At 51.8% G+C, this 23,740-nt stretch overlaps 1 protein-coding gene and 2 long non-coding RNA genes across 4 annotated transcripts; 1 reads left to right on the top strand and 2 right to left on the bottom strand.

Moving 5' to 3' along the window:
• Positions 1 to 5,515: 5,515 nt before the first annotated feature.
• ZFP36L1 (ZFP36 ring finger protein like 1) lies at positions 5,516 to 8,837 on the bottom strand. The gene is made up of 2 exons (XM_068684182.1): positions 8,608 to 8,837; positions 5,516 to 8,060 (listed from the first exon to the last, which is right to left on the bottom strand). The coding sequence occupies exons 1-2, from the start codon at positions 8,662 to 8,664 to the stop codon at positions 7,110 to 7,112; spliced, it is 1,008 nt and encodes a 335-aa protein (XP_068540283.1). The 5' UTR covers positions 8,665 to 8,837; the 3' UTR covers positions 5,516 to 7,109.
• A 567-nt stretch (positions 8,838 to 9,404) lies between these two features.
• On the top strand, positions 9,405 to 15,499 carry LOC137857538 (uncharacterized). 2 transcript variants are annotated; one of them, XR_011097128.1, is made up of 3 exons: positions 9,405 to 12,004; positions 12,564 to 12,756; positions 14,462 to 15,499. It is a non-coding gene; the product is annotated as an uncharacterized lncRNA (long non-coding RNA). The 2 variants fall into 2 exon arrangements; XR_011097127.1 differs by having other exon boundaries at positions 12,564 to 15,499.
• A 4,329-nt stretch (positions 15,500 to 19,828) lies between these two features.
• On the bottom strand, positions 19,829 to 23,191 carry LOC137857537 (uncharacterized). The gene is made up of 2 exons (XR_011097126.1): positions 20,984 to 23,191; positions 19,829 to 20,785 (listed from the first exon to the last, which is right to left on the bottom strand). It is a non-coding gene; the product is annotated as an uncharacterized lncRNA (long non-coding RNA).
• Positions 23,192 to 23,740: the final 549 nt, after the last annotated feature.

Below are 23,740 nucleotides of genomic sequence, written 5' to 3'. Positions count from 1 at the left end.
GCTGGTCAGAAAAGTGCCAGAAGAAGGAAAATATCTTGGTCAGCAGATTCAGTCTATGAATCCAAAGCCGCACCACCTAAATTTAGAGGAAAATAATTTTCTGCAGTTCTCCTAGCTGTTTTGGCTGTGCAGCCTCAAGAGAGGGTGAATTAGATTTGTTTGTAGCTTTTCAATCCGCTGATAAATGTATAGGTCATGGGGAAAATAGGGTTTATTGTAAGCATAGCACACAAGACCTGAGGCCAAGAGAAAATAAGCAGGCAACCTCTTTGCATATTTTTAGTACTGTCTCTTTTCCAAGCAGAAGTGCACCTTTGCACCTTTTACTCTCTCATGTTGGCCTTGGACATAACCTTTCTTTGTTTCTTGTGACTGCAATGGCTTAGTAAGCCAGGACTTTGCTAGTGTCCCAAATCCCTTGCAGCATCTCCGGAGCTGAGAACACGGTATATTCTCTCACTGTAGCTATAATCAGGGCAAACCACGATGGCTCCCACATTAGACTGCTTGAGAAATCTCTTTATAGCAAACACAGCAAGAGCTTCAAGAAATAACTTCATTGGTGTTTGTTCCATATAGTTTAATGTCTCCTTAGGGGCCGTGGCTACTATCCCAAACAACATTTCTATGGCTTGCGTGGCTACATCCTTTTCCTGTGAATCAACGTTGGCATCTGCTCATCCAGAGCATTCAGGAGAAATATTTGCTGTTGCCTGGAGACTAAGACAGGAGAAAAAGTATCGGGAGCCCTAAATTATTTTTGCAGCTCTTCCTCTGATCCCATGCCACTCCCAGACAATCCCCTTCACTTAGCAGTTGTGTATCTTGCGGGTTCTTCAACCTGGGGAATAGGTACAGTTATACTCACCAAGTGCCCAAAATACTTGAGTCCTCCCAGGCTTTCACGTGAAAGGAATCACGTAGAAGTATAAAATACATCTTCTACATGGGCCAAAGGGACTCTGCCCATCTTTGTCAGCATTGTCATTACTTGCACTTGCTGTCCTCTCCAGGAGGGAGATAAACCCTGGGGAGACAGAAGGGTTGCACTAAAAACTGGCCTTTCACATCGCACCAAAAACCGCTGGAACATGTGGGGGATGAGGGAACTTCCTTCCACCCAGAGGTGCAAGAAAACTCTGGAGCTGGCAGTCACGTGTTGCACACAGCCTCACAACCCACAGGATCCCGCATGGAAAAATTTCACTTCCATGTGTTGACTGAGTTAATGTGGTGGGGTTAGTGGGCGGACATAAAATGAAACTATGAAAAGAGATTAATTTGCAGCTGAAGCCCAGGCAGGGAGAATGCCGGTCCTCTGTTTGCTCAGAAAATGGCAGTTTTCTGAAAGAAACCCAGTTGAAAAGAAGAGGTTAAGGCAGCGGTAGTAAAAAATCAAAACCAGGGGAAAAAAAAAAAAAAAAAAAAAAAAAAAAGCAAAAGTTAAGAAAAGCCTCTCTGGAAATTAAGATGTGGAATTCAAAACATTTGCAGGATAATAAACCCAACCGAGCCCATAAAGCTGCACCAGCCAAAAGGAGGTCTGTTCTGCCTACGAGGAAACACGAAACCGCGTCATGCCTGGCAGCAGCCGCCCCATAGTCCCGTTTCCTCCCCGCTTTATTGCAGAATTGTGCTGCTGGGTGCCCTCGGCTATGTTTAACGCAGCGTCTGTTTCCACTCTAACCCCTTCGCTTTGGAGGGGGAGGATATAAATCAGCTGCGGAGCTGCCCACAGGGCTTAGTCACAGCAGGTATTGGTTTAGGGTGTCTTAGAGGAACTTTTTTTTTCTTTCTTTCTTTCTTTTTTTTTTTTTTCCTTTTTTTTTTTTTCTGGAAGTATTCTAGGGAATAAGTGCAAGCTTTGTGAGGAACAGGCATTGCTTCATGGGCCAGAGTCTCCAGACAAAGGACATTTTACATCACCCGCCAGAATCATCTTCTAACGTTTTGGGCTGAGCACAGCCCCAAGCACAGGGTGCTGTTTTGCAGGTTCCCAGATGTTTGCAGAGTCCCTGCCGAGCAAGTCTCATGGTCCTTCCTGGCATTCCTGGAGGTGGCCGTGCACCTCCTTCCTTTGCAGCCTCCCAAAGCCTCTTGCTCCAGACTCGAGCACAGGCCGGATTTCCCCAGCGCCGGCCACACAAATTGTAGTAATTAGCAAGTGTAAAGGTCACGCTGTGGTTTTCACATGTATTACTGCATCTTACTGCTCATTCATATCCTTGGGCATGCTCATCAGATAGCATCCAGTCAGTCCGTGCTATCCAGGCCTTTCCCTAACACTGCTGTTTCTGAGGCCCACTGGAGAGATGCAGTTCATCAGTGTTCATGCATCCAACCACCAGCAGCTGAGCCTCCAGCCTCAAGGCAGTACGGCTTCTCTCACCCTTCCAGCCCCATGCTGTGTGGACCTGATCTCTAGCTCTTCCCCTGCTCCCCATCTCCAACCATGACCCCTTCAATTCCTGTCCCACTGCCACATCTTGGCCTGGCACGGCCTGGTTTTCCCTGGGTGGTTCACAACAGCAGCTCCCCGGCCCCTTTTCAGACCATGCCCTCCTTGTGCAGGAGCCATACGGACTGGAAGTCCAGGCCAGCTTTTAACAGTCTTCCAGGTGTATTTCTACTCTTCTCAGTTTCTCTGCTAGCTCTTGCCTCCCTGCCTCCCCTCTCAATTTCACTATTATGCCAATAGGGCAAATTCTGTCAGGACCAGAAAATTTGAGCATTTCAGGCTTTTTTAAAATAGTATTTTACTGTTACTTGCAACCCTGGCACACCACAAACCTATCTATAAGTGGTTTGAAGTAAGGGTTGGCCTAAACCAGACTGCAATGTTCCCAATTACCTTCAAAAACAACAACAGCAAAGTAAGCCTATTTTACTTTGCACCCCTCAGCTACAGAGGCATTTGGGAATAAGAAGGCCTCTGTTTCTGCAGCCCCCAGCTGCAAAACTAAAGATGTTTTGGTAAAAAAGCCACAACTGGCCCATAGCAAGGGAGTAGATGGTGCAGTCACTGGGACACCTTCAGCTGCGTAGGAATTAGGAAGGAGGGAGGCAGCTACTGGAGTGGGATCTGAGCCACCTGGAGCTCTGCAGATCAAAGTCACCGTGTTCCTCCTGACAGAGGCAGCTGGCAACGGCAGCCGTACGTGCTGACTGCAGTTTCCAAAGACAGCCAGACGTGTTGAAGGTGGATAGCTCTAGAGTCACCTGACTCCAAGGCCAAAAAAATAATAGCTAATGCCTGCAGCCTGAAGGCATGGACCCAAGTTTCTCACCAGGAGAACACAGGGAGCATCCATGAAGCACATGAGCAGCCAGCCAGAGCCACTGCAGGATCCCCCTGTCCTGCAGTAAGAGCTGTAAGTGCAACCTGAAAAGTACACCAAGGCACCCACTGCCGTGCCACCGCATGTGGGATAACAGGTATCTCATCCTCATGGGTGCTTCTCTCTGCCCTCGGACACCAGGCACTCCAGGACCAACTGTGCCAGCACACGGGCCAGCCCCTTCATCCTGGCCACTCTGAGAGTCCTGTGCAATAAATGAATGAGCCAGAGCATGGACGAGCCCTCAAGTCAGAGGAATGTGCCCCTTGAAACCACCCTTCCAGGAAAAGCTGTTTACTCTTCCGAGCCTTGGATAGGGTATTACAAACACACGGCCAACTGCTAGGGGAAACTTGCTAACCTTAGGAGAAATAGCACGGACAACTTATCCACAGCACACCCGGACTAGCTGCTGCCATATACCCAAGCCACAATGAATGCCAATGATCAGGCAAATCCCCACGTTGCTGGAGGCTCTCATGTACACACTCTCTCTTATAAACTATTACAGAAAGTAAACTTCTGATACTGCCTGCTCAGCTCTTCTCTGTTCCCCATGTGGCCTAGCTCAAGGTTAGTTTCAAAAAGCAAAACATCAAGTGACAGAGCATTTATCATTGATAAGCTCATAGAAGAAAAACAGTGCTGGCATCCCAGAACCAGTGCCCTAGAAAGACAAGGGAAGTATACAAGTACCATGAGCAAAGACCTACTTTCAGCACAGCTTCCCAGTTGCTTGTCTTACCAATAGCACCCCGAGACTAATACAGCTATTTTCTTCATAAATTATTAACTGGGCAAAGACTATTTGTTTGAAGAGCTGCACAGAAAGTCCAAAGAGGAAGCGAACAGTTTCAAGCCCCACATGCACACCCATGACAGGCGTGGGATCCTCTCCAGATCAGATATGCCTGGCTCGTCAGGGGCTGACGGCTCTGCTCCCAGCAGCTGGGAAGGAGGCAGGCCCGGGCACTTGCTGCAGCTGGGCACGGGTCTTCCAGGCAGGGGCACATCTCTCACGTGAGGCCTGGCTGCTTTCACTCGCAGGAGGTATATGGAGACCGCTGAGCAGCACCGGGGCTGTGCCCAAGGCTCTTCTCTTGCATGCTGTGCGCTAGTTACATCAGCATCTGCCAAGAAAACTCCCCGTGCAGCTTTTGTACTGCTCATGGGAACCAGCTCCTACCAGCCACGCTCTTCTTCCACCATCTTTCCTCCACCTAACTCGCCTTTATTGCCAGACCACACAAGAAAGAGCGTTGCACAAAGCCAGCAGCAGGGAAGGTATGTCGGTGTAAGCCTTGAGGTATCCTGCAGCTTTTGTTTTGCAGGAACTTTTCCAACTTGAATTAGGAAACGTCTCTCCTTAACGTTGAGGCATGTCAAGACAACTGAGCAAGCCGTGGATCGGCGGCAATATTCCACCCCTGATTTGGAAGAGAGCTGGAACAGCTTCAGATGAAGAGCACCAAGCTTTCTCCAGAGGAAAGCTCAAAGGTGAAGAAAACAAGAAGGGCACTGTGAGCAGCACTGGCAAAGTAGTGTCCCTAAATAAAAACACAGGTTTCAGGGATTGTTTTCTGGGATGTTTCTGGGATTGGTGACCGATGTTCCAGCAGCTATGGGGCCCTGAGTGCCACTGCAGGATCACTCGTACACACACTGAGACTTTGCTGGGGGCCCACATCCTTCCCCCTTGCAAAATGCCAGACAGCCACTCTGCCACAAAGGCCCAACACCACTAACAAGCTGGGCCTGATGTTTGGTAAATTCACAGTTCAGCATCGCCCTAGAACCTCTCACAGGACAGCACAGGCTGTCCTCCAGGGGAAAGGGGCTGCTCCTCACAGCAGGAACAAAAGCCAGTCCAAAGTTTGAGCCACACCAACCAAAAAGAAGTTTGCAGAACTGACTGAGCAACTCAGGATGGGGGGAGGATTCCCTAAGAGACAGAGAGGGTTAGAGGCCATGGGACAAGCCACACCAGGTGCTCACTGACATTGACCTGCACACCCATGCGCTTGATGGGGCCGACCAGCTCCATCAGTGAGGTGCAAAGGGTGCCTGAGCACGTGGTGGGCGTCGCAGGGGTGAAAAGGAGAGAAGTAGCTGCATTTGAGTGGTTCTCTAAAACCAGCGCCTCGATTTTTGCAAGTAAAACCAGCTTCACTTGTCAGTTTCTTGAAAAAACTTGGGGTTTATTGATTTAAACTGCAAACAGTCGTTACAAAAGAGATTCTCTTTTAAATAAACTCACACAAAGAGGAAGAAAAAGCAATGTAGTGAACAGTAACAGGGGAAAAAAATTACATTCATTATTCTCTTTGTGCCAGTCCCGTTCACCTCGGCAAGGAAAACTCCAAACTTGGAATACAGAAAACGCAAAGACAAACTGTATTTGGAATGTCTTCAGATAGGCACTTTGAGCCCAAGGCTTTTCTCCTTGAAGAAACTATACAGAAAGAGGAAGAAAAAGGTCTTCCTCCCACGCTGTCTCGCAACAGAGCTCAGGTATGTACATTCTAAAGCCCACATAGGCAAGACCCAGGGGAGGGGAAGAGAAGAGGAAAGGCAAAGAAGCACATGAACTCAATTTGCAGTCCAACACAAAAAAAAAAAGGGGGGGAGGAAGGGAATTCTAAAATAAATAATCCAAACACAGTTTTTGCATTTTTTTTAAATTAATTTTTCATTTTTTAAAATAAAATAACCAAAAAAGTGTAAAGTTACAAAAAAATGTCATTGTAGTATAATATATTAAACTGTGGGGAAAAAAAAAGGAAAAGACACTTCACAATCTTAAGATTAATATGGAAGATCATAATTTAAACATAAAAGAATATATTCTATGGATTCATCATCCCGATAAATATGAACAAAATTAACAAAAAAGCATAGGTTTCGGCAATAAATACGTTTTGATAAGTTAAATAAGCTTTTTTATATTGTTGTGCAGTGACAAGCAAAATTTGCTCTCCAATTTCTGAAGTTATACAAAATTAAAAACCCAGAAAAAAAAATAATAAAAAGCTTGGCGTGAGTGCTCTAAGATAGGTCTAAAGTACTCTAGAGCAAAAACCATTAAAGCTATGTCTACTGGAACTTTGTTTACACAAACTTGTGTGTGTGGAATGACTTCCGTCAGCCCCACCCCCTCTATTTCTTTATTTGTTTTTAAGATGTCACATGAATACACGGGGAAACTTTTAGCACCAAAATCGAGTCTCTCATAGTCCCATCTCTTTTTTTTTTCATTTTGTTTTTTTTTTTTTTCATTTGCTCGTTTTCCTCCCAGTCGAAGTCCCACTCGTGTTACAATCTTTGTCCGTTCTCAGCTTGTCTTCCCGCAGACCTGAGTGGATCCAGGCAAGATGAGTCTGTAAGGGGGGAGAGCGCGCTGGATGTTAACGCCTGCCCACGTGCCTGCAGCCTAGCGGGAGCTGGCCAGTCGGGAAGGGACTGGGAGAGGGCGATGCAGTATGCAGCCAGTGGAGGGAGCTGGATCCGGACATTTCCTGCACATCTGGAAGTGCACAGAGCTGCTGGTGCCCTCTGCAGCTGGAGAGGTAATACAGTCACAGTGAAAGCATTAAAAGGCACTAATTTTTGTAAACGTTATTGCTTTTCATCGTAAATTTGGCACTTAAGGTTTAAGCCAGTGGGTCTACGACAGGCAGGTGGACACGTTAACATCCAGCTCCGACTACGGGGCCGGGGGAGTTCAGCTTAACATCGTAATAGAGGTGGGGGGGAGCAAGAGGAAACCCCAGATTAGTCGTCGGAGATGGAGAGTCTGCTGAAGATGGGAAGACGTCTTGAGGTGTCCAGGATAGGGGAATCTGAGCCGCTGTGGCTGCTGCTGGAGCTGCTCAGATAGCCCTCCTGGTCAGAGAGGGAGTCCTGAGGACTGGGCGGCGAGTCAAACAAGTTGGGGGACTCGGACATGGGCCTGAACAAGAACGTGGTGGGGGAGCTCCCGCTGGGCACCTGCACCCCCATGCTGGGGGCGAAGAGACTGACCAGCTCCTGGCTGGAGAAGGTGAAGGGGTTGCTGGCGCAGTCAGGCAGGGTGGGGGAGCCCAGCAGGTCGTCGGCGCTCAGCATGGGCGGCGGGGTGATGGAAGTGGGGCTGTCCAGCAGCCCGCTGGCAGCAGTGCTGGGGAAGCCTGCGAAGCTGAAGCTGTGCTGAAGGCGGGGTCTGTCAGTGACGGCGGGCTCCCGGCCGCCCGCCACGGCACGGCGCTCCTCGGCGTTGTGGATGAAGTGGCAGCGCGGCCCGTAGGGGCAGAAGCCGATGGTGTGGAAGGTGCGGCAGAGCTCGGTCTTGTACTTGGGGTGGCGGGTGAGGCTGCGCAGCTCGTGGATGCCGTGGGCGAACTGGCACTTGTCGCCGTACTTGCAGGCGCCGTTCTCCTCGAAGGGGCGGCACAGCTCCGTCTTGTAGCGGCTGGAGTTGACCTGGCCCCCGGGCTGCTTCTGCTGCAGCAGGCGCTCGCCGCCCTCGGAGAAGGAGCGGTCCCGAAAGCGGCTTTCCCGGGGGCCCAGCATGGGCGCGGGCTCCCCTTTCAGGCTGCTGAGGAGCTGGTTCTGGTGGAACTTGGAGTTGGGCAGGGTGACAGAGTGCCTCCTAGGGAAACCCCCGCCGGCCGGGGTGCCCACCGCCTTCCTGTCCAGCAGGCACCCGCTGACACCCGAGGGGCTGTAATTCAGCATCTTGTTGCTCTGCGGGCAGAAAGCAAGCACCGGTCACTGCCACCGCCTCAACGCAACTCTCCCCAGACGGGAGGCGACGCCGGGAGCCCTCGGAGGGCTCAGCCTCGGCGGCACAGCACGGCACGGCACGGCACAGCACAGCACAGCCCTCCTGCACGTCCCGCCCGCCTGCTAAGAGCAAAGCAAGCCCCGAGCCGCCCCTACGACCACCGGGGGGGCGGCTGCTGCGGGAGGAGCCCCCCGGGGGGAAGGCGCCGAGAGCTCGGGCTGCTCCCAGCCCTGCTCGCTGCTCCCCGCCCGGGCACGCTGCAGCGGGCGGCGGCGGCAGCAGCTCGGCCCCCGCCCGGCCCCGGCCCTGCCCTGCCCGGCCCCGAAGCGGGGAGCAGGGAGAGGGGCCCGGGCTGAGCCCCGCCCGGCCGAGGAAAGTAAGGAGGAAAACGCAAAAAAAAAAAAAAAAAAAAAAAAAAGGATAAAAAGTAAAGCAAAAAAAAAAAAAAAAAAGCGCAGAGAGCCCCTGCAGGCGCCAACCCGGAGCGCGGCCAGCCGGCGCGTTTACCTTGCATAAAACTTCGCTCAGGTCGAAGATGGTGGGCGACACCAGGGCTGTGGACATCTTCGGCGAGCGAGGGGGGAAGCGGCAGGGGCGGCGGCAGGCAAGTGGAAGGAGTCGCGGTGTGGGTAAGGCGCAGCCTCCAGCTCGCAGCCTCCAGCGCTGCCTCCCCCCGCTGCTGCTAGCGCTGCCTCCGCTGCCGCCACCAGCCCGCCGCGCCCGCTCGCCGCTTCCAGCGGGCTCGGGCAAAAAGCTCAACTTATAAAGTTTTCCGACTTACCCCGGGAGGAGGAGCCGGCGGCGGGAGGAAGGGGAGGAGGAGGAGGAGGGCAGGGTGATTGACACCGCGTCTGAATCACCCGGGCGGGCAGGCCCAGAAAAAAAAAAAAAAAAAAACTTCTCGGGGGAGGGAGGGGGGGGAAGAAGCTGGGGGGGGGGGAAGGGAGGGGAAAAAAAAAAAAAAAAAGAAAAGGAAAAAAAAAAAGAGCGCGTCCCTTCCAGAACAGCCCCTGCGGGCAGCGCTCCCCTCCCCGCCCCGGACGCGGCTGTGCGCGGCTGCTGCGCGCGTGTGTGCGCGTGCCCGCGTGTGTGTGTGCGCGTGTGTGTGTGCGCGTGCAAGTGCAACGCGCGGCCCCGCGCAAAAGCCGCGCAAATCCCGCGGCGCCCGCCCCTGCAGCTGGGGGCCCCCGGCAGCCCCGGGCTCGCTTTGTGCCCGGCTCTGCGCGGGGAGCGAGCTCGCAGCCGCCTTCCCGAAGTTGCTAAAAGGCGGTTTTAGAAGGGTGCTCGGTGCGCTCTGCCTCTCTTCTCCCCGTATGCGCTCTCCTGCCAGTCCCCTCTTTGAGTTGTAAAACTGAAAAAAAAAAAAAAGACTGTGTCTCTGAGCAAGTAATCTGTTCCAGATTTCAGTCGGCACAGTGTGATTCATACCGATATTGATACGGCGGGGGGGTGAGGGGGGGGGAGGAGGACGGGGGTAGTTTCGGTGTAAAAAAAGCCAAACGTCTCAAGGCTTCCTGATAGCAGGCTGCCTCAGCGCCGCGGCGGCTGCCCTCCGAGGCGGCCGAGGGGCTGGGGGGGCGAGGGGCCCCTTGCCGGGGTCCCCCTGCCGCGGGTCCCTCCCGGCCCCCGCAGGGACCCAGCGGCCAGCGCCTTGAGGACTTGAAGCAACTCATCCGCTTCCTCCGCTGTTTGCTTTAGAGTCTCGGGAGCCGGACTTTGAACTGGCGGCTGAGCTTTTTCCCCTCCTTCGCTCTTCGAGAACGGCCAAAACAACCAAGGAGAGGAACGCCCACGGGCTCTGGCTATGCCAGAGTCCTTTCTTTCTTTCTTTCTTTCCTTTTTTTTTTTTTTTTTTTATTATTTACTTAGGGAGAGCAATCAGGTTCCTCGAATTTCCTTCTCTTTCTAGTTTCTTTTCTTTCGCCTTGGCCAGAAGCAAGGAGTAACCAGGGGAGAGACCAGTCTATTATTTTCTGCAGTTGTTTACTGATTCTGTAGATGGTGCTTGTTCCCAGGGCTCCGAGCCTCTCTATAATTAAACCCATTTTAATTGTTAGGTTAGAAACGTCATTTCGGGGACTTTCCAAGAGTTACCGAGAAAGCCGGCCGAGATAACTATTTCACTACTGAGTTGCTCTGAGCCGTTTTTGTTTTTTTCTTTTTCTCGGCTTCCTCCCTGCTCCCTCTTGTGCTGAAATGTGCATATTCGCTCGCCCCACGCGTGCGTATGTTTTGGAAACTTGGGGTTTGAGGTCGCGCATTTCCACGCATCGAGCAGCGAACGCCGAAGCCGAGAAGGAATTTTTTCCAGTGATTTAGCTTGTCAAAACCTGACTCCGTGGTGGTCTGCTTTGCATTCAGCGCGCACATGCTCAGAGCAGGAATTTAGCTGCTCGCCCCACCTCGTGGCTAAAAGTCAGAGCCCTCCAGGCCAAAGTGGGAATTTGTGTGGGCATGAATTCACACCGACTGGAGGAATGAAAAATCAGAGCCTTGCACCTTCTGCCAGAGCCCTGCAAGAACTTTGATAGATGGAAATGAATAAAGATAGGTAAATGAATAAATGAAAGTAAATTATTAAAGGAGGTTACTGAAAAAGTGAATGAATGCATGCCATGCTCATTAGCCACCCTGTGTGGGGCATGTTCCAGCTGGGACACTACTGCTGGGCTCAGGGAACGGCAGTAAATGTCCAGGGCTTCTGAGCCCGTCCCAAGTCCCTCTTCAGCACAGGAGCAGCATCTGTAGCATTCTCGCTCCCCAGTTCTGGTGCAGGCAGATGCTAAACTTGTCTCAGAATAGACACAGATAAGGGTCCTGGTCCATGCACGCATCCAGCCGAGCAGTTATAAACTGCTTTCCAAAATTGGAGCTGGCATACGCCAGAACGGCCTGAAAATGGGGAACAGACTAGGGGACTGCAAATGAAACGACAAGCCGGGAGGTTTAAAGAAGTACTTCTTCAAATCGCGCGTGCACGAAGCTGTGGGCTCATTGGCACATGATGCTGTGGAGGTCAAAAGTATAAACGGGGTCAAAAAAGCAATTTGACAAATTTATGGAGGAAAAGTCCCTGGAGGTTTACTAAAGCCAAAGGCAGACCTGAACTGTGTGTCGCTGGACAATGCCCAGTGAAGTACTGCTCTGTCATCCCCCTGCACTTTCCCCTGAGTATTGACTGATTCTGGCGGTAAGAGGAAGGCTAAAACAGACTCTTGATCTGACCCAGTACAGTTATTTTTACATAGTCCTGGCCTGTCCTTGCGCCCTGTACTCCATCAAACCCTAATGGACTCCTCTGGAGCATGGGTTGTGTGAGGAGCCTTGCAGGAGCCCCTGAGGAGCTGGCAGGGGCTGACCCGAACCCTTACTCCCACACACCGAGCCGCTTTACCTCCCAGCAGCTCACAGGGCTGCTGCAGCCAGCCAGACCTTTTCCTGTCATCTCCTGCTTTTCGTGGGCCTGCGGACATCAGCGGGAGGCCTCACTGGGGCAGCCAACGCTCCCACCGTGCAGGTGGAGCTGCGTACACTGTGCTGGCTGGAGGTGGGCCTCGCACGCGTGGTTCTCACGGCACAGTGTGGAGGTGTCCAGGCCGGGCAGGAGGAGCTCCACACTGGGAAGTAGAGGTCAGCGCTGTCTCGTGCCTGGGCCACTGGGCTCAGCTTCCCGTTCTGGCCTCTGCGAGAAGCTGGAGAAGAGTCCCACGGGGTGGCTGTGCTCTTCACTCAGCTGAACTCCCCCTCGGGGTAATAAGAGGTTACATGGGGCACCACATATAAACTGAACGCAAGCGCCAGCTTTGTCACAGGTCCGTCTGGTGATGGTACGGCTCCCGTAGCTACAGGAGAATATCGCTGCCTTGAGGTGCCTCCACATGCCTTCACCTGGAGCCACACACCAGTAGGAATTTTGGGGGTCTGAGCCGAGCAGGGGTTACTGAAAAACAGCACAAGTACAGAAAAGTCAGAATGGTTGAAAACAAGGCTTGGTTTGGTTTGGTTTGTTCCCACCTTGGCCTCTTTCCAGGGTCTCAAGCTAGGAAAGGGAAGTGCTTCCATGGCACAGAAAGGGAGTTTTGTAGGGGTAAGGGGTTTCCCCTCGGCTGTGGGGGCCAGGGGTATGTGGGTGTATCTTATACCACAGACGTGTTCCTCCAGTGCGGGGCAGCTAGGGGCAGGACAAACCTCCCACCCTTATTTCTGCTGGGGGTGCAAGAGGAGCCGAAGCCCTGTGCAGTGGCTGTTCGTATCTTGTGGGTCAGGTGCTATTTTTGTTGGCCGTGCCTCTGGAGGTGGAGGTGCAGCAGTGCCTTTCTTCTGCTGCCCGCAGGCTGTGTCAACTCCAGGCACCTTGCAGACGATGTGGCCCTTAAGGTGGAGTAGGCGGATGTCAGCGTGGCTATTCTGCGCCTGCCCTTTGTCGCCTGCCCCTAACTTTTTAATCCTTCCTTTTATTTTAGCCTTGTGCTCCGCCTGTGGAACATCTCCGGGTTGCCACTGGGAGGTGTGAATGGCCAGAGCTGGAAACCACAGGGTGTAGGGACGCCCTCTGCCAGGGCTGCCGGCACCTGGGGCAGCGTGGCCTCCTCCTGCTGCCAAGCAGAGGGGACACAACCAGCTCCCCGGTGGGACAGCAGACGCGCAGAGATACAGGCAAGTGTGCTAGGGTGGTGGGAAGCAACCCGAGCGAGACTCCTGGCTGCTCGCGTTTGTAAACATCCGTAAAAGAGGGAGTTTGTGCATGTGTGTGTTTTGTGGTGGCGTGAAACCCAAGAAGCTAGCTCCATTATTTTTGCTGGAATTGGTAGCAGCAGCGCCAGGCAAATATTATGAGCCCTTAATCCTCCCGACTTTACACGTGTGAATGACTTAAGGACCGTCCAGGATGAGCTCAATTACAGGACTTCTTTGCTAATTAGTAGTGGGGTTTGGATCTGATTTGGTTGTTCGTCAGGAGGGCTTTCTCTTCCTCAGTGGCTCAGATACTGGGCTACTGTTTGGGTGTGAAGGGAGGAAAAGGCGGGAGGTGGATGTAGTGTGTGGCCTCCTGAGGAAGGGTCACGAGTTTAGCGCTGGTGGCACTGACAAGGTACTGCAGGGGAAAAAGCAAAGGTGTCCTCTCAGCAGATGCAGGGTAAGGAAATTGGCTGAACTTAATGGATCCGAGCTGTAATTTCCAGTGGAAATACTAATGTGGTTAATGCACAGCAAGCCCATGCTGGTGTTTTGCTGCCTGCCACGACCACCTCGGGGCCCTGCGGCTGCAGCCAGGCTGGTGCCAAGCTCCATGGGGCTGGGGCGCAGATGGGTGCAGAAGAAGGCAGTTTTGAGGGGTGGGAGAAAAGAGCATGATCCAGATGGGTGCTGCCTGGTGGTGGCTGGTGAAGGTGCTGGCGTCAGCCCCCGTCCCACTGCCCCCCGAGTCCCAGCTGTGGGGCTGGTGGTGGCACACAGCATCCTGCAGCGCGCTGCAGCCCCGCCTTGTCTGCAGGCCCGGCCTGCTGGGGCAGAGACACCGGCTCTCTCCCAGCGCTTTGGCGTTCAGATCAAGGGGAGTGCCGGAAGCTTGAGAGAGGCTGCTGGCAGTGTCCGGGGGAAAAAAAGCAGCCCACACCTGCTGCAAGTCGAACCGGCAATTGCCCTTTGTATCAATAGGGTGGTTAGTGCATGAAGCAGAAGCAAACCTGGAAATGGGAAGGTGTAGATCGCAGCAAACAGCACAACTTCAGGATTGTTTTCAAACCCTGCTTGCACGCTTGCAAGCCTGTACGCACCAGCGCGATAATGCAGCAGCACAGCCACTCCTGATTGCCCATGCCAGTTTCCAGCTGGAGCTGGCTGCTGATTTATTCAGCAGACATCAACTGGTGGAATGTTTCCATGATATTGTCTCCCCTGAAAGAATGTGCTAGGACTAAATGCTTTCACATTATAATTTATTTATTTTAAGGAGAAGGTCAAAACCTCTTCGAGATCTCACCTTTGTCAGCCATGCAGTGCTGGTGTCTAAACGTGCTGCTTGCTGTGCTGGCAGCAGTTCACCTCCAATCGGCCTGGCTATAAACCTCTGAAAAATTCCACTTTGCCCCTTCACGGTGGAACTTGTCACAGCCTTGTTTTCAAACACAGTGGTTGTACTCCACACATTTCACAGCTCAGTGAGATATTTGCATCAGTGAGGCAGCTTACTTCCCTGCCTATCCCATCCCATCCCATCCCATCAAAACATACTTTTAGTACCAGGCAGGAATCAAGGGTTAAGCCTCCTTTTCTTTTTTTCTCATTTTTGCTCCTCCTGACTTCTGTGAACACATTACGATACCGCCTTCGGTTCCACTATTACATCTTTTCCCACAAGACCGTTGCCTCATCCAGACCACAGCGGGGAACGTGCTTTCATCTCTGCCAGCTGGGTACTGCTGGAGCACCCGGCCGTGCCCCCAGGAGCTGCACGAAGACGCAGAAGAGGCCAGGCGCTGCAGATTCGTCCACAGGGCTTTGGTCAGACCCACATCTGGGAGGGCATTTCCAGGGAGCCTCCCATTGTCTCCTTTGTCCCGCCTGGAACAAAGAACCTCCATGAGGCTGGGTTTCCTCTCTCCCAAGTTTAGGTGCCTAAAAGTTAGGTGTCTAAACCTAATTAGTCGGACAGGCTTCTTGCATAGTCAATGGAGACAAATAGGCACCTCTAGTGTGTGATTCACCTCGACTATCTTCAGCATTTATCTTGAGAAGGGCTGACTCACTCTGGAGCTGAGTGCCCACTTCTCTTCTGCGACTGTAAAGGCAGATGGGCAACTTGCTCAGAACTTGACAACTAATTTTGGGACGCCCCAAGTTCAGGAAAGCGGATCCCACCCCGCAGCCTGGCCACAGCAGTGGCTCAGGGAAGCAGGCACCATTGCTGTGCACTGTCTGAGACCCCCCATCAAATTTCCCTCAGAGGCTCCATGTCCATACCAAGCAGGGCTGGGTCTTAGTGTGTCCAAATCACATTATCAGCCCCTATCACGTTATCAGACCAAGTTAAATATTTATAAAGCTCTTGGGGGCAGGGTCCATGTCTTGCTACGTGTTTGTATATTCCCTCACGGAGCAAAGCCCCAGCACCGGTTGCAACCTTTGTGGACTGGTGCAATGCGGGATGGGGAATCTCTGTGTAAATCTGCAGGTCTTGACGAAATGCAGCTGGGAGTGCAAAGAGTGCTCATGGACGTTGAGAAATAAGCAGGAGTGAATCATAAGAGTCAGGAGAAGCTACTAATGTGTGGGAAAAAGGCAAATGTGCTACCTCTGCACAAACATATAATAAGGAAGTATGTAATAATAATTATTGTTATTGTAATACGGTCTGGGTGAGCATTTGGGAAAAAGATATCTAATAACTGACAAGCAACGTGGCTCGGTTTGTTTTGATCTGAAATTCAAACAATGGTTATGTTTATAAGGTAATAATACACAGGGCACAGAGCACTGGCACTGCACCAACTATGCACTCCACAGGTCGGGTTTATATAGGTCATGCCAAACAAATAATAGTGTTCTTCAATATAATTACTGATTCATTAAGAGAATGAGAGAGAATGTAATCGAGTCTGTTTGGATTTCAGGGAGGTGTTAGATATGGTAAATTTATACATTTGAACTTGGATTTTGGAGGTATCATGTGCTTGCCCAGCTCTGCTCCTCCGGAAGCCAGCGGTGAAATTCCCGTTGCGGTCTCCTGCAGATGGTGCAAGAAACCTCCTGCGCAGCCTCTGGTGCTCCCACAGTGCTTTTGGGAGCCTCTCAGAGCCCTTTGTAGCATTTCGCAGGTAGGTTGGGAAGCCAAACTACCTCTAGACCCCGATCCATATGTGCAGTGCCTGGCTTTTAGCTCAGGCAATTGCACTGACCCAATCAACCCACCTCCATCCCGGGGACACCCTGACCCTTCCACTTCTGAGACCTGTGCTCCCCCCATAGCCACCCATTCTGGTGATGGGGTTTTGCTCTGCCTGGCCCTACGAACTACATGAGTTTTTTCCCAAAGACACAATGCATGTTGGCACAGCCATGGGTCCAGCATCCCTCATCTCCATCACCAGCCCCGCTGCTGCTCCCCACTGTGGGAAGGGAAGAGCCCTGGCGCCCGCACTCCTGCCCCCCACCAGGGAGCAGCTGCATTTTTTAGAAAGGCTGGACTGAGCATAACAGGGCTTCTGGGCAAACAGAGACCGCAGAGGAAGGAGCAGTGCATGGACAAGAGGTTGTGCAAAGCGTCTGGCTCCAAGCTGGCGTGTGCTGGGATGGGAGGCAGCAGTGGGGGCTGCAGCAGGAGCGAAGGCAAGTCCCAGAAACTGCCCCATGTCTGAACTCTGCCCTGTGGGGGAGCAAAACAGGAACGGGAAAAACAGAACTGCTGAGCAAAAGCAGCATCCAAAGTAAGTGGGAAGGATACGGTGATAATAAATGAACTCATTTTTTGTGAGTCTAAATCATGCCCCTCTAGTCAGTTGACTTCTTTGGGTTTCTGAAAAAGCTGGTCAGAAAGAAGTAGGGACCATTGTAAACACAGGCTTTCAAAGGGGTTTTTGATAAAGGCTCTTCCAAGAGTGAAATACACTTGGCAGCCATGGGATGAAATGTCCTGTCATGGATTAAAAGTGGGTCAGAGCTGATGGGAGGGGGGGAATCCATGAGAAGTAAGTGGCCAGCAGGGTAAGAAAAGCTTGCTGGGGAGGGGGTGGTGGGGCCACGTGTGGTGGGGATGAAGGCAGCCCTCCTAGTACTGTTTCAAAACACAAATGGGGGAAGAGGACTAACAAGGCAACAACATTAGCTACCAGTGGAGCATTATTTATTGTAAATTCAGGCATAGTTAGACAGAGCTGGGAGACACTCCAGAAGCTTCTAACTAAACTAGGAAACCAAACCACAATGACGGAGAAAGTTCAGCTTACACAGAAGCCAAAACAAGCCATTTCAGATGAAATTGGGCAAGCCTCTTGTTCTGAATTAGAAGTTAGCTCGTAGGGGTCAGCAGTGGCATGGGCCAAGACTGTTCAGGAGTTGCTCAGAAACGATCTGGGGCCTGGATCAGCATGATGAATAGTCATCTCATAGCCTGGTCGCACATCGCAGTCCCTGTCAGCCTGCCTGCTTTGAACGGCCATAGCAGCAGGACCTAAAGCAGCTCCCTAAGAACAGCCCTGCTGAGGCAGATCAAAAGCCCACCAAAGGCAGCATGGACGAACAGCAACAGGATCAAAGGCAGAGCTGGGTAGGGGGCTCTTTCTCATGAAGGGGGATAGATATGATTTCACTTGCAACAGCGAAACAGAGGGCTACAGAGCAATGATTTGCTTTGGTAATAACCGGCTGATGCTTGCATTTTATTTGTGTCATACAAGGGGAAAAGAAAGGTGTAAAGGTGCTTTTAAAAATAGTTGCAAGGGAACTGAGTGCTTTGCCAACAGCCTGCCTCGCAGTACCCTTCCAGACGGGATGCGATCTGCCGATAAGCCGGTACCTGGCCTGAACCTGGCCCGGCGTGCCAACCCACCCGTAGCAGCATACCTGCTCCGGCTGGATTGCCGAGCCCCACTTTTGCAGAGGCTGGATGCAGCTGCCTTGTGGGCAACGTCCAGCCTGGGGCAGCGGCTGGCGAGGCCCAGCCCGTGCACCCAAAGCCTGCTCAGCGGTGGGGTCCGGCCGCCCCAGAGCAGGAACGGCTCTGCTGGGGACAAGCACGGTTCCTGGCAGGGTGTGGTAACACCAAGCCCAACGCAGTAAGAAACAGAAGGGGGGTGTGTTTGTAAATAATTCACTAGAATGACCTACATGCTACCAGGCCTTTGTTTGTTTTTGTGAAGTCAGTAGAAAGCTGCACAGCCTCCGAGACCGAAGCTTGGGGACCAAATGCTGAGAGGTGACACAGAGCAAAGGCATCCAAGCCCTCCGTGCGGGAAGACAGCCTGGGGTGGCTTCAGAGTTTCCGAGCTTTCTTGGATACAGAAAGCTTTGTGGAGAAACTGGAGAGGAAGAAACGCCCCGCAGCTACATGTGGCAGCCTCAGAGACGTGGGAGCTTTGCCACACACTCCATGGAGGGGCCGGGAGGGGAGATAGCTTGCTGGATGGTGCCTGTCATGTTTCAAGCAGGCTGTCTCTCTGCCCCCAACCCCATGTGTCCATGGAGAGGCAGACCTTTGGTGGAGGAATGAAAGCAAGGCCTCGTCATCAAAAACTGATCATATTCCTCACAAGGGCTGAGACGTTGGGCCTGGTGTCTGGGCTGCCTCTGAGCACTGCATGCTGTGATGCCCAGTTCCGTGGCACAGTGCCCTGGATGTTGCCGATGGCAGGGTGCTTCCTCTGTGCTCACCCTTTGCTTTCTGAAAGGGGATAAGGTGTGTTGCACAAACACGGAGCATCGATTACTGGCTACGGCTCCTTCTTGCTGCTACTTTTTTGTTCTTTAAGACTCTGCTCCATAGATCATGTGATTGTAGGGGAATCAGTTTTCAGTTAAAAGCACGCTTTTCCTGCTGGCTATTGCAGAGAAAAACATGAAAGCTCTGTAGAGTTGAGCCCAAAGGCTGAAGAGTCAAAAGACAAACAGATACTGAATCCAACGTTACTGGTTTTCAAATTTTTTAAATGATATTGTTTAGGATACTGACAATATTTCAGAACCCAACTCTTAAATGTCTGGGATTAGCTGTTCTGCAAAGAAGAGGATGTTGGCCGCCTAGTACCACTTGGGAAATGTCAAAATCCCAGCCCACAGCTCTGCAGAGCTTAATCTAGAGCTTAATCAGAGGTCTGTTACCACCCTCAGGGGGCTCCAAGAGAAAAGCAGGTCAGGTTTTCTCTTTCATCTCTGCTGCATGTGCCAGTCCAGATGGATAATACTTCCAGCAGTGATTCCCAGCAGCAGGAGGCTGGGGCTCTGCGATGGCTACCTGACCTCCCCTGTGAAATGGAAGTTCTGCCAACAGTACTGGCATTTCTTAGCAGACAAGCATCCACACGGTATAATTTCTACAGTAACTGGTGTCTTCATGTCTGCCATGACCATTCTCCCTGCCAGCCCAGCAGACAGGACTTAAATTACCTGGAAACAAAATTTCTCAATGAAAGTGTCCTTCCAACTTGCACCGCTCTGCAATAACATCACATCCACTACCTTCTTTGTTTCTTGCTGTAGTTTGCCTGTGGATGGTCAATTGCAATCTTCAGGCCTACAGAGATGATTCATGTTTCCCATTGTTAGGCATATTAAAAGATAATAATAATAAACTCCCAAATTCACTGCCCTCCAGTGTGTGCACCTCTAGCCCTTAGAGCTGAAACACTGTACCCACCAGTTGTTTCTGAAGTTTGCAGTTAGTTGACCCACCAGTACAGTGACAGGATGCTGGGTGGAGTTGTGTGGTTCTTCCCAAATTCAGATGCGTTCAGGATGCATGGCTCAAAGATGACCAGTCTGTCACCTTTAGTATCACTGATGGATCAAAAACCCACAGATTCATGCTGCGGTGGATATGACTGTGTCTGTTGCTAATGCAGCTGCTCCAAAATGCAAACCAGAAATTTTAAGTGCTGTTGAACTAGTGAAAACCCTTTGAGGAGCAGGTGTGGGGGTGGTGGATGGCAAAACCTTGTCTGGTGAAACTGTTCAAAAGAGCAAATCTGTTAATGAACGGGGGTTCCACATTCACCTCCAACGCCATATGCAGAACAACAAGAAGCAACAGCAAGAGCCAGCAGTGCACCAAAAGCAGAGTCCAGAATAAACCAGGCCAATAAAAAGAGCTGTGCATGTGAACAAATATGCCAGTTCAAGCCACGTGTCCTGAAGCAGTTGAACCCCCAGCCACAAAGTTCATCCCAGGAAGAAGAACTGTTGCAGTGACGGTGCAGTGGGATAAGTCTGCCTCACAGCTGCCCTGCATACGGCTTGCCAAGCGTGTTGGTGCAGTGCTTGATTATCCATCTCTCTTCAGTACAGGAGAAAGCACTAGCCTATGAAGAGCATGTGTGCGCATGAACAAGCGCCATGGGACACGTGAGCAGGATGCCGAGGGGTTACCACAGCCACCCGTGCGCATGGCCGCGGCTGAGCACCCTGGCCCACGCGAGGGACGGCGCCGTGCTGGCAGCCGCGTGCCCGTGTGCAGGCAGGGAGGGTGTGGGACCGTGCTGACGGCAGCGTGGCTCTGGCAGGGAGGACTTTTCCTGGCTGCTGATGAAGTGCAGCTGGGCTCAGCAAAGAGTTAAATTGGTAGAGAAGTGTCTAGAAGGGCTCCTGCCAGCTATAAACAGAGCGATCAGCGTACACAGGATGTGGCGAGCAGCTAAAGGCGTCCCGTTATTAACTTCACTTTTATTTCAAGGGGATTCACTTCTCTGTTCTGTTTCCCATTTGGGAAGTGAAACCTAAGACCATGGTACCACTTTAAAAAAAAATGGTCACAGCTCGTTTGTTTTTCTACTTTATTCTTTTTTCTTTTAAAGGTTACTCTGCTGTTCCTTTGACGGAATTTATTGAAATTACTGGTAACACACTGAGTCTTCGCTGAGAGTAACTTCACTTCTGTTTCTCTCCTGAGGCATTATCTCATTTGCTCTCATTCAAGCCTGTTGACTCTGAGGGGAGTGTTTACTTGAGGACACCTCGCTGCATGGTGCAACCCAGCCTGGAAGGAACAATGTGGAGAGCGTTAGCGCCGGTTCCTCTGAACAGCAGCGTCAGAGGCACACTGCTCACAAGGTGCTTTGTAAACATTTATTCATTCTTGCACACGCTCCCTTCCCTCCCCCCATAAGGTGAGGAAATGTTATTGTCACCATTTCACAGATGGAAGAAGTGAGTTCAGATAGGTGCAGTGACTCACCGGCCGCAGCTGAGGCAGATCAGGAGCTGAGGAGTCGAGCATAACCCAGGAGGTCACGTTCCCACCCAGGGCTGGCAATGTAGGCAGAGCCAGCTCCATCTACCTGCCACCCACTTGTCCTGAGAAGCAGTAATGCTCATCTCAACGTTTGCAGAATGAGATCAGATTGCTGTGGCTTGCTCCATGGGCTGGTGTCATCAGTGTGATATATTATTATGATATCATGATGTTATTACGCCTGAAACTAACGCAAGGCCACTCGCAGAACACGGGTAGGCAGCTGAACACCGGTGACCGTGCGCTCCGCAACCACATCACACGCACACACACGCCCTGTACCGAGGTGTTGGTCAACCCCACCACGCCGCAAGGATCTGCAAATGATCTGCGTGCTGGGCAGGGTTGTCCCCATGCCTGTCCCCCCTTCGCTGCTGTCCTGGGTTACCTTGGCCCCACACAGCCCTGGTGTGAATGACTGAGAGAGGAAACGTGGCTCTGTGAGGCAATGGAAGGAAAGTGCTTCTCAGGTGGAAACGGCTCTCACAGCACATGGCCAGCAGATAAGGATCAGAGCCCATGTTTGCAGGTGATGCTGGTTATTTTGGAGCACTGGGTGCTTGTTGGAAAATCAAGCTTTCCTCAATGCAAGCACTCAGGTGACAGGCACTTGGTGCCCAATGGTGGCTGAAAATTCAGGGCCGTACATTACCACAATTTGGTGGCAACTATTGCTGTTTACAATCCTCACCAATATCGTTTTCCTCTCCCACACGGCATCAAGAACAACAACAACAACGAAAACCCCCGCTCCTTATCACCTCCGCTTGCTTTCCACACTGTCTGCACGGCGGATGGTTTCACTCATCCTCAGCTCGGCGCGGGCGAGTCAGATCAGTCAGTTCCACTTTCTGACGCAGGTCTGTCTGTCTGTCTGCTCCTCAGGCCCGGACAGGATGTGCCTGTGATCAGGTTCACAATACTGGAGGGAAGGTTGGAGTTCACTGTACAAATCTGTGCATTTTTAAGTAAAATGCTTGATATTCTCTTCTTTTAAACAGAACCTTTGTGGCAGGTCATCCTAATTAAGCTGCAGTTTAGCTGCCTTCTGCCTTGCCACATGCAAAACTGGCTCCCGTTGCCACAATGAAGCCTGCAGAAAGATCCTCTTTGATATCTGGGGGCTTTGGGCTGGTCTGGGGGCCTGGTTCTGCATGTGTTGAAAGGAATGGCCAAATCCCCATAGACTTTAAGGTTTGAGAGACCAGGGCCTCAGCAGACTCAGGAACATGAAGGGCGTGCACCGGAGTGCCTAGGCCTCTCCAGGCCCTCCCTGCATCTCTTCCTACCATGGAGTGTGGTTGTGGGGAGCAGTGGGACCTTACAGGCATAGGGAAATTGAGAGGTGTCTAAAGCATCGAGAGCAAGATGGCTCTTGCTCCTCCTTTGGCCCTCCTTTAGGGAGCAAGCACCACATAAGCTCTGCCAGAAACCTGCCTGCAGAGTCACAGCGGGCTCAGGTTTCCCGTCCTTGCCGAGGGTCAGGCTGCAGTTTCAGGCGGTGGGGAAGGCAGGCCAGCAGCGTGAGGGGTGGCGGGAGAGCGTGGGCTGGCGTGTGGAAGCGCCTGGAGTCAGCACCTTTCGTCCTCTGTTGTGGAACTGGCAGGGAGTTAATCTCATAGTTAAACTATTACTGGGCTTCACCCGCTCTTATCCCTCCACAGTGCAAGGGGCAAGGGGCTTAGTAGGTCAACTGGCACTGGTACCTGACAGCAATTAAAGGGGCCCGGCCAAGGCCCAGAATTTGACCTACGCCTTTTTGGTTAGATCTTTTTCCACACTCCATGTCAGTCCTCACAGGACTTTTTTTTTTTTGTGTGTGCTTCATTGTGTTTTGTGCTAAATGAACAACGTATAAATCCTGCAAAGCAGGAAGCCCAGCCCAAAGCCAGGGATGCTCAGGGCAGCCTTCATGAGCTCCCTAGAATAATGCAAGAACACACAGCATGCTTGTGAGGACAGCCTTAATATAACTGATGGGTACATGGCAGTCAGGTCCTTGCAATGTTGCAAAACACAGTGCCTGAATTTCAGGAGTTCCAGATGGGGAAGACAGCTGTGCCAGCTGTGAGACTGTGAGAGACAAATAAAACAACTAGCTGAGAAGGAGTTACAAATTCAGGACAAACGCCCAGGCAGCACCCCGCCTTCTTCTCGTAAGATGCATATAGCCAACACCCCGTTGCAATGGTAATCAGGGGCCTGGATAACATGGGGTTTGTTTGCTGCTAATATTGCCATTGTACCTACCCTAGCCGCAGATCTCTGCTCCAGACCTAAGCCACCAAGACTGCAAGTTAGAGCTCTGCTGGCCGAAAGCTTTCTGAATGGGAACAGAGAGCGATCCTCCCTATCTCTACAAGTTCTAGCTCAGCAATGTGTGCTACGCCCATTCATCTGAATGCAGAATTAGCTCTGAAACTAATGATAAGGCTTTAAACACCATTGCACAGCTAATTTATTTTCCCACTGTCCCAAAGTGCTTCCCAGGTGCTGAAAAGCTTGGCTGCCAAAATCTCCATAGCCTCTGCTGACAACCTCCGCAGCGCAGCTCTGCATTGCAACACCTTTCCCATCACCGCAGGCCCGAGTGCTTCGAGCAGCAGTGTAGCTAGCTGTGGTGAGGGCGGTCACTCTCCTCGATGCAGGTTGCTGAGGCAACGTGCCCTCTCCCCCCACTCAGATGGGAAGCGTGTGCAC

Source organism: Anas acuta, chromosome 5 (assembly GCF_963932015.1).
Source record: "Anas acuta chromosome 5, bAnaAcu1.1, whole genome shotgun sequence".
NCBI classification, from domain to species: domain Eukaryota; kingdom Metazoa; phylum Chordata; class Aves; order Anseriformes; family Anatidae; genus Anas; species Anas acuta.
Note: the sequence above shows the minus strand (reverse complement) of the source record. Positions and strands in the feature narration are given on the sequence as shown.

Bases quoted from the DNA above. Each gene is read 5' to 3' on its own strand.
- ZFP36L1 (XM_068684182.1), bottom strand. From the start codon at position 8,664: ATGTCCACAGCCCTGGTGTCGCCCACCATCTTCGACCTGAGCGAAGTT. The intron at 8,061-8,607 runs GTAAACGCGCCG...TTCTGCCCGCAG, and splicing joins TGAGCGAAGTTTTATGCAAG to AGCAACAAGATGCTGAATTA.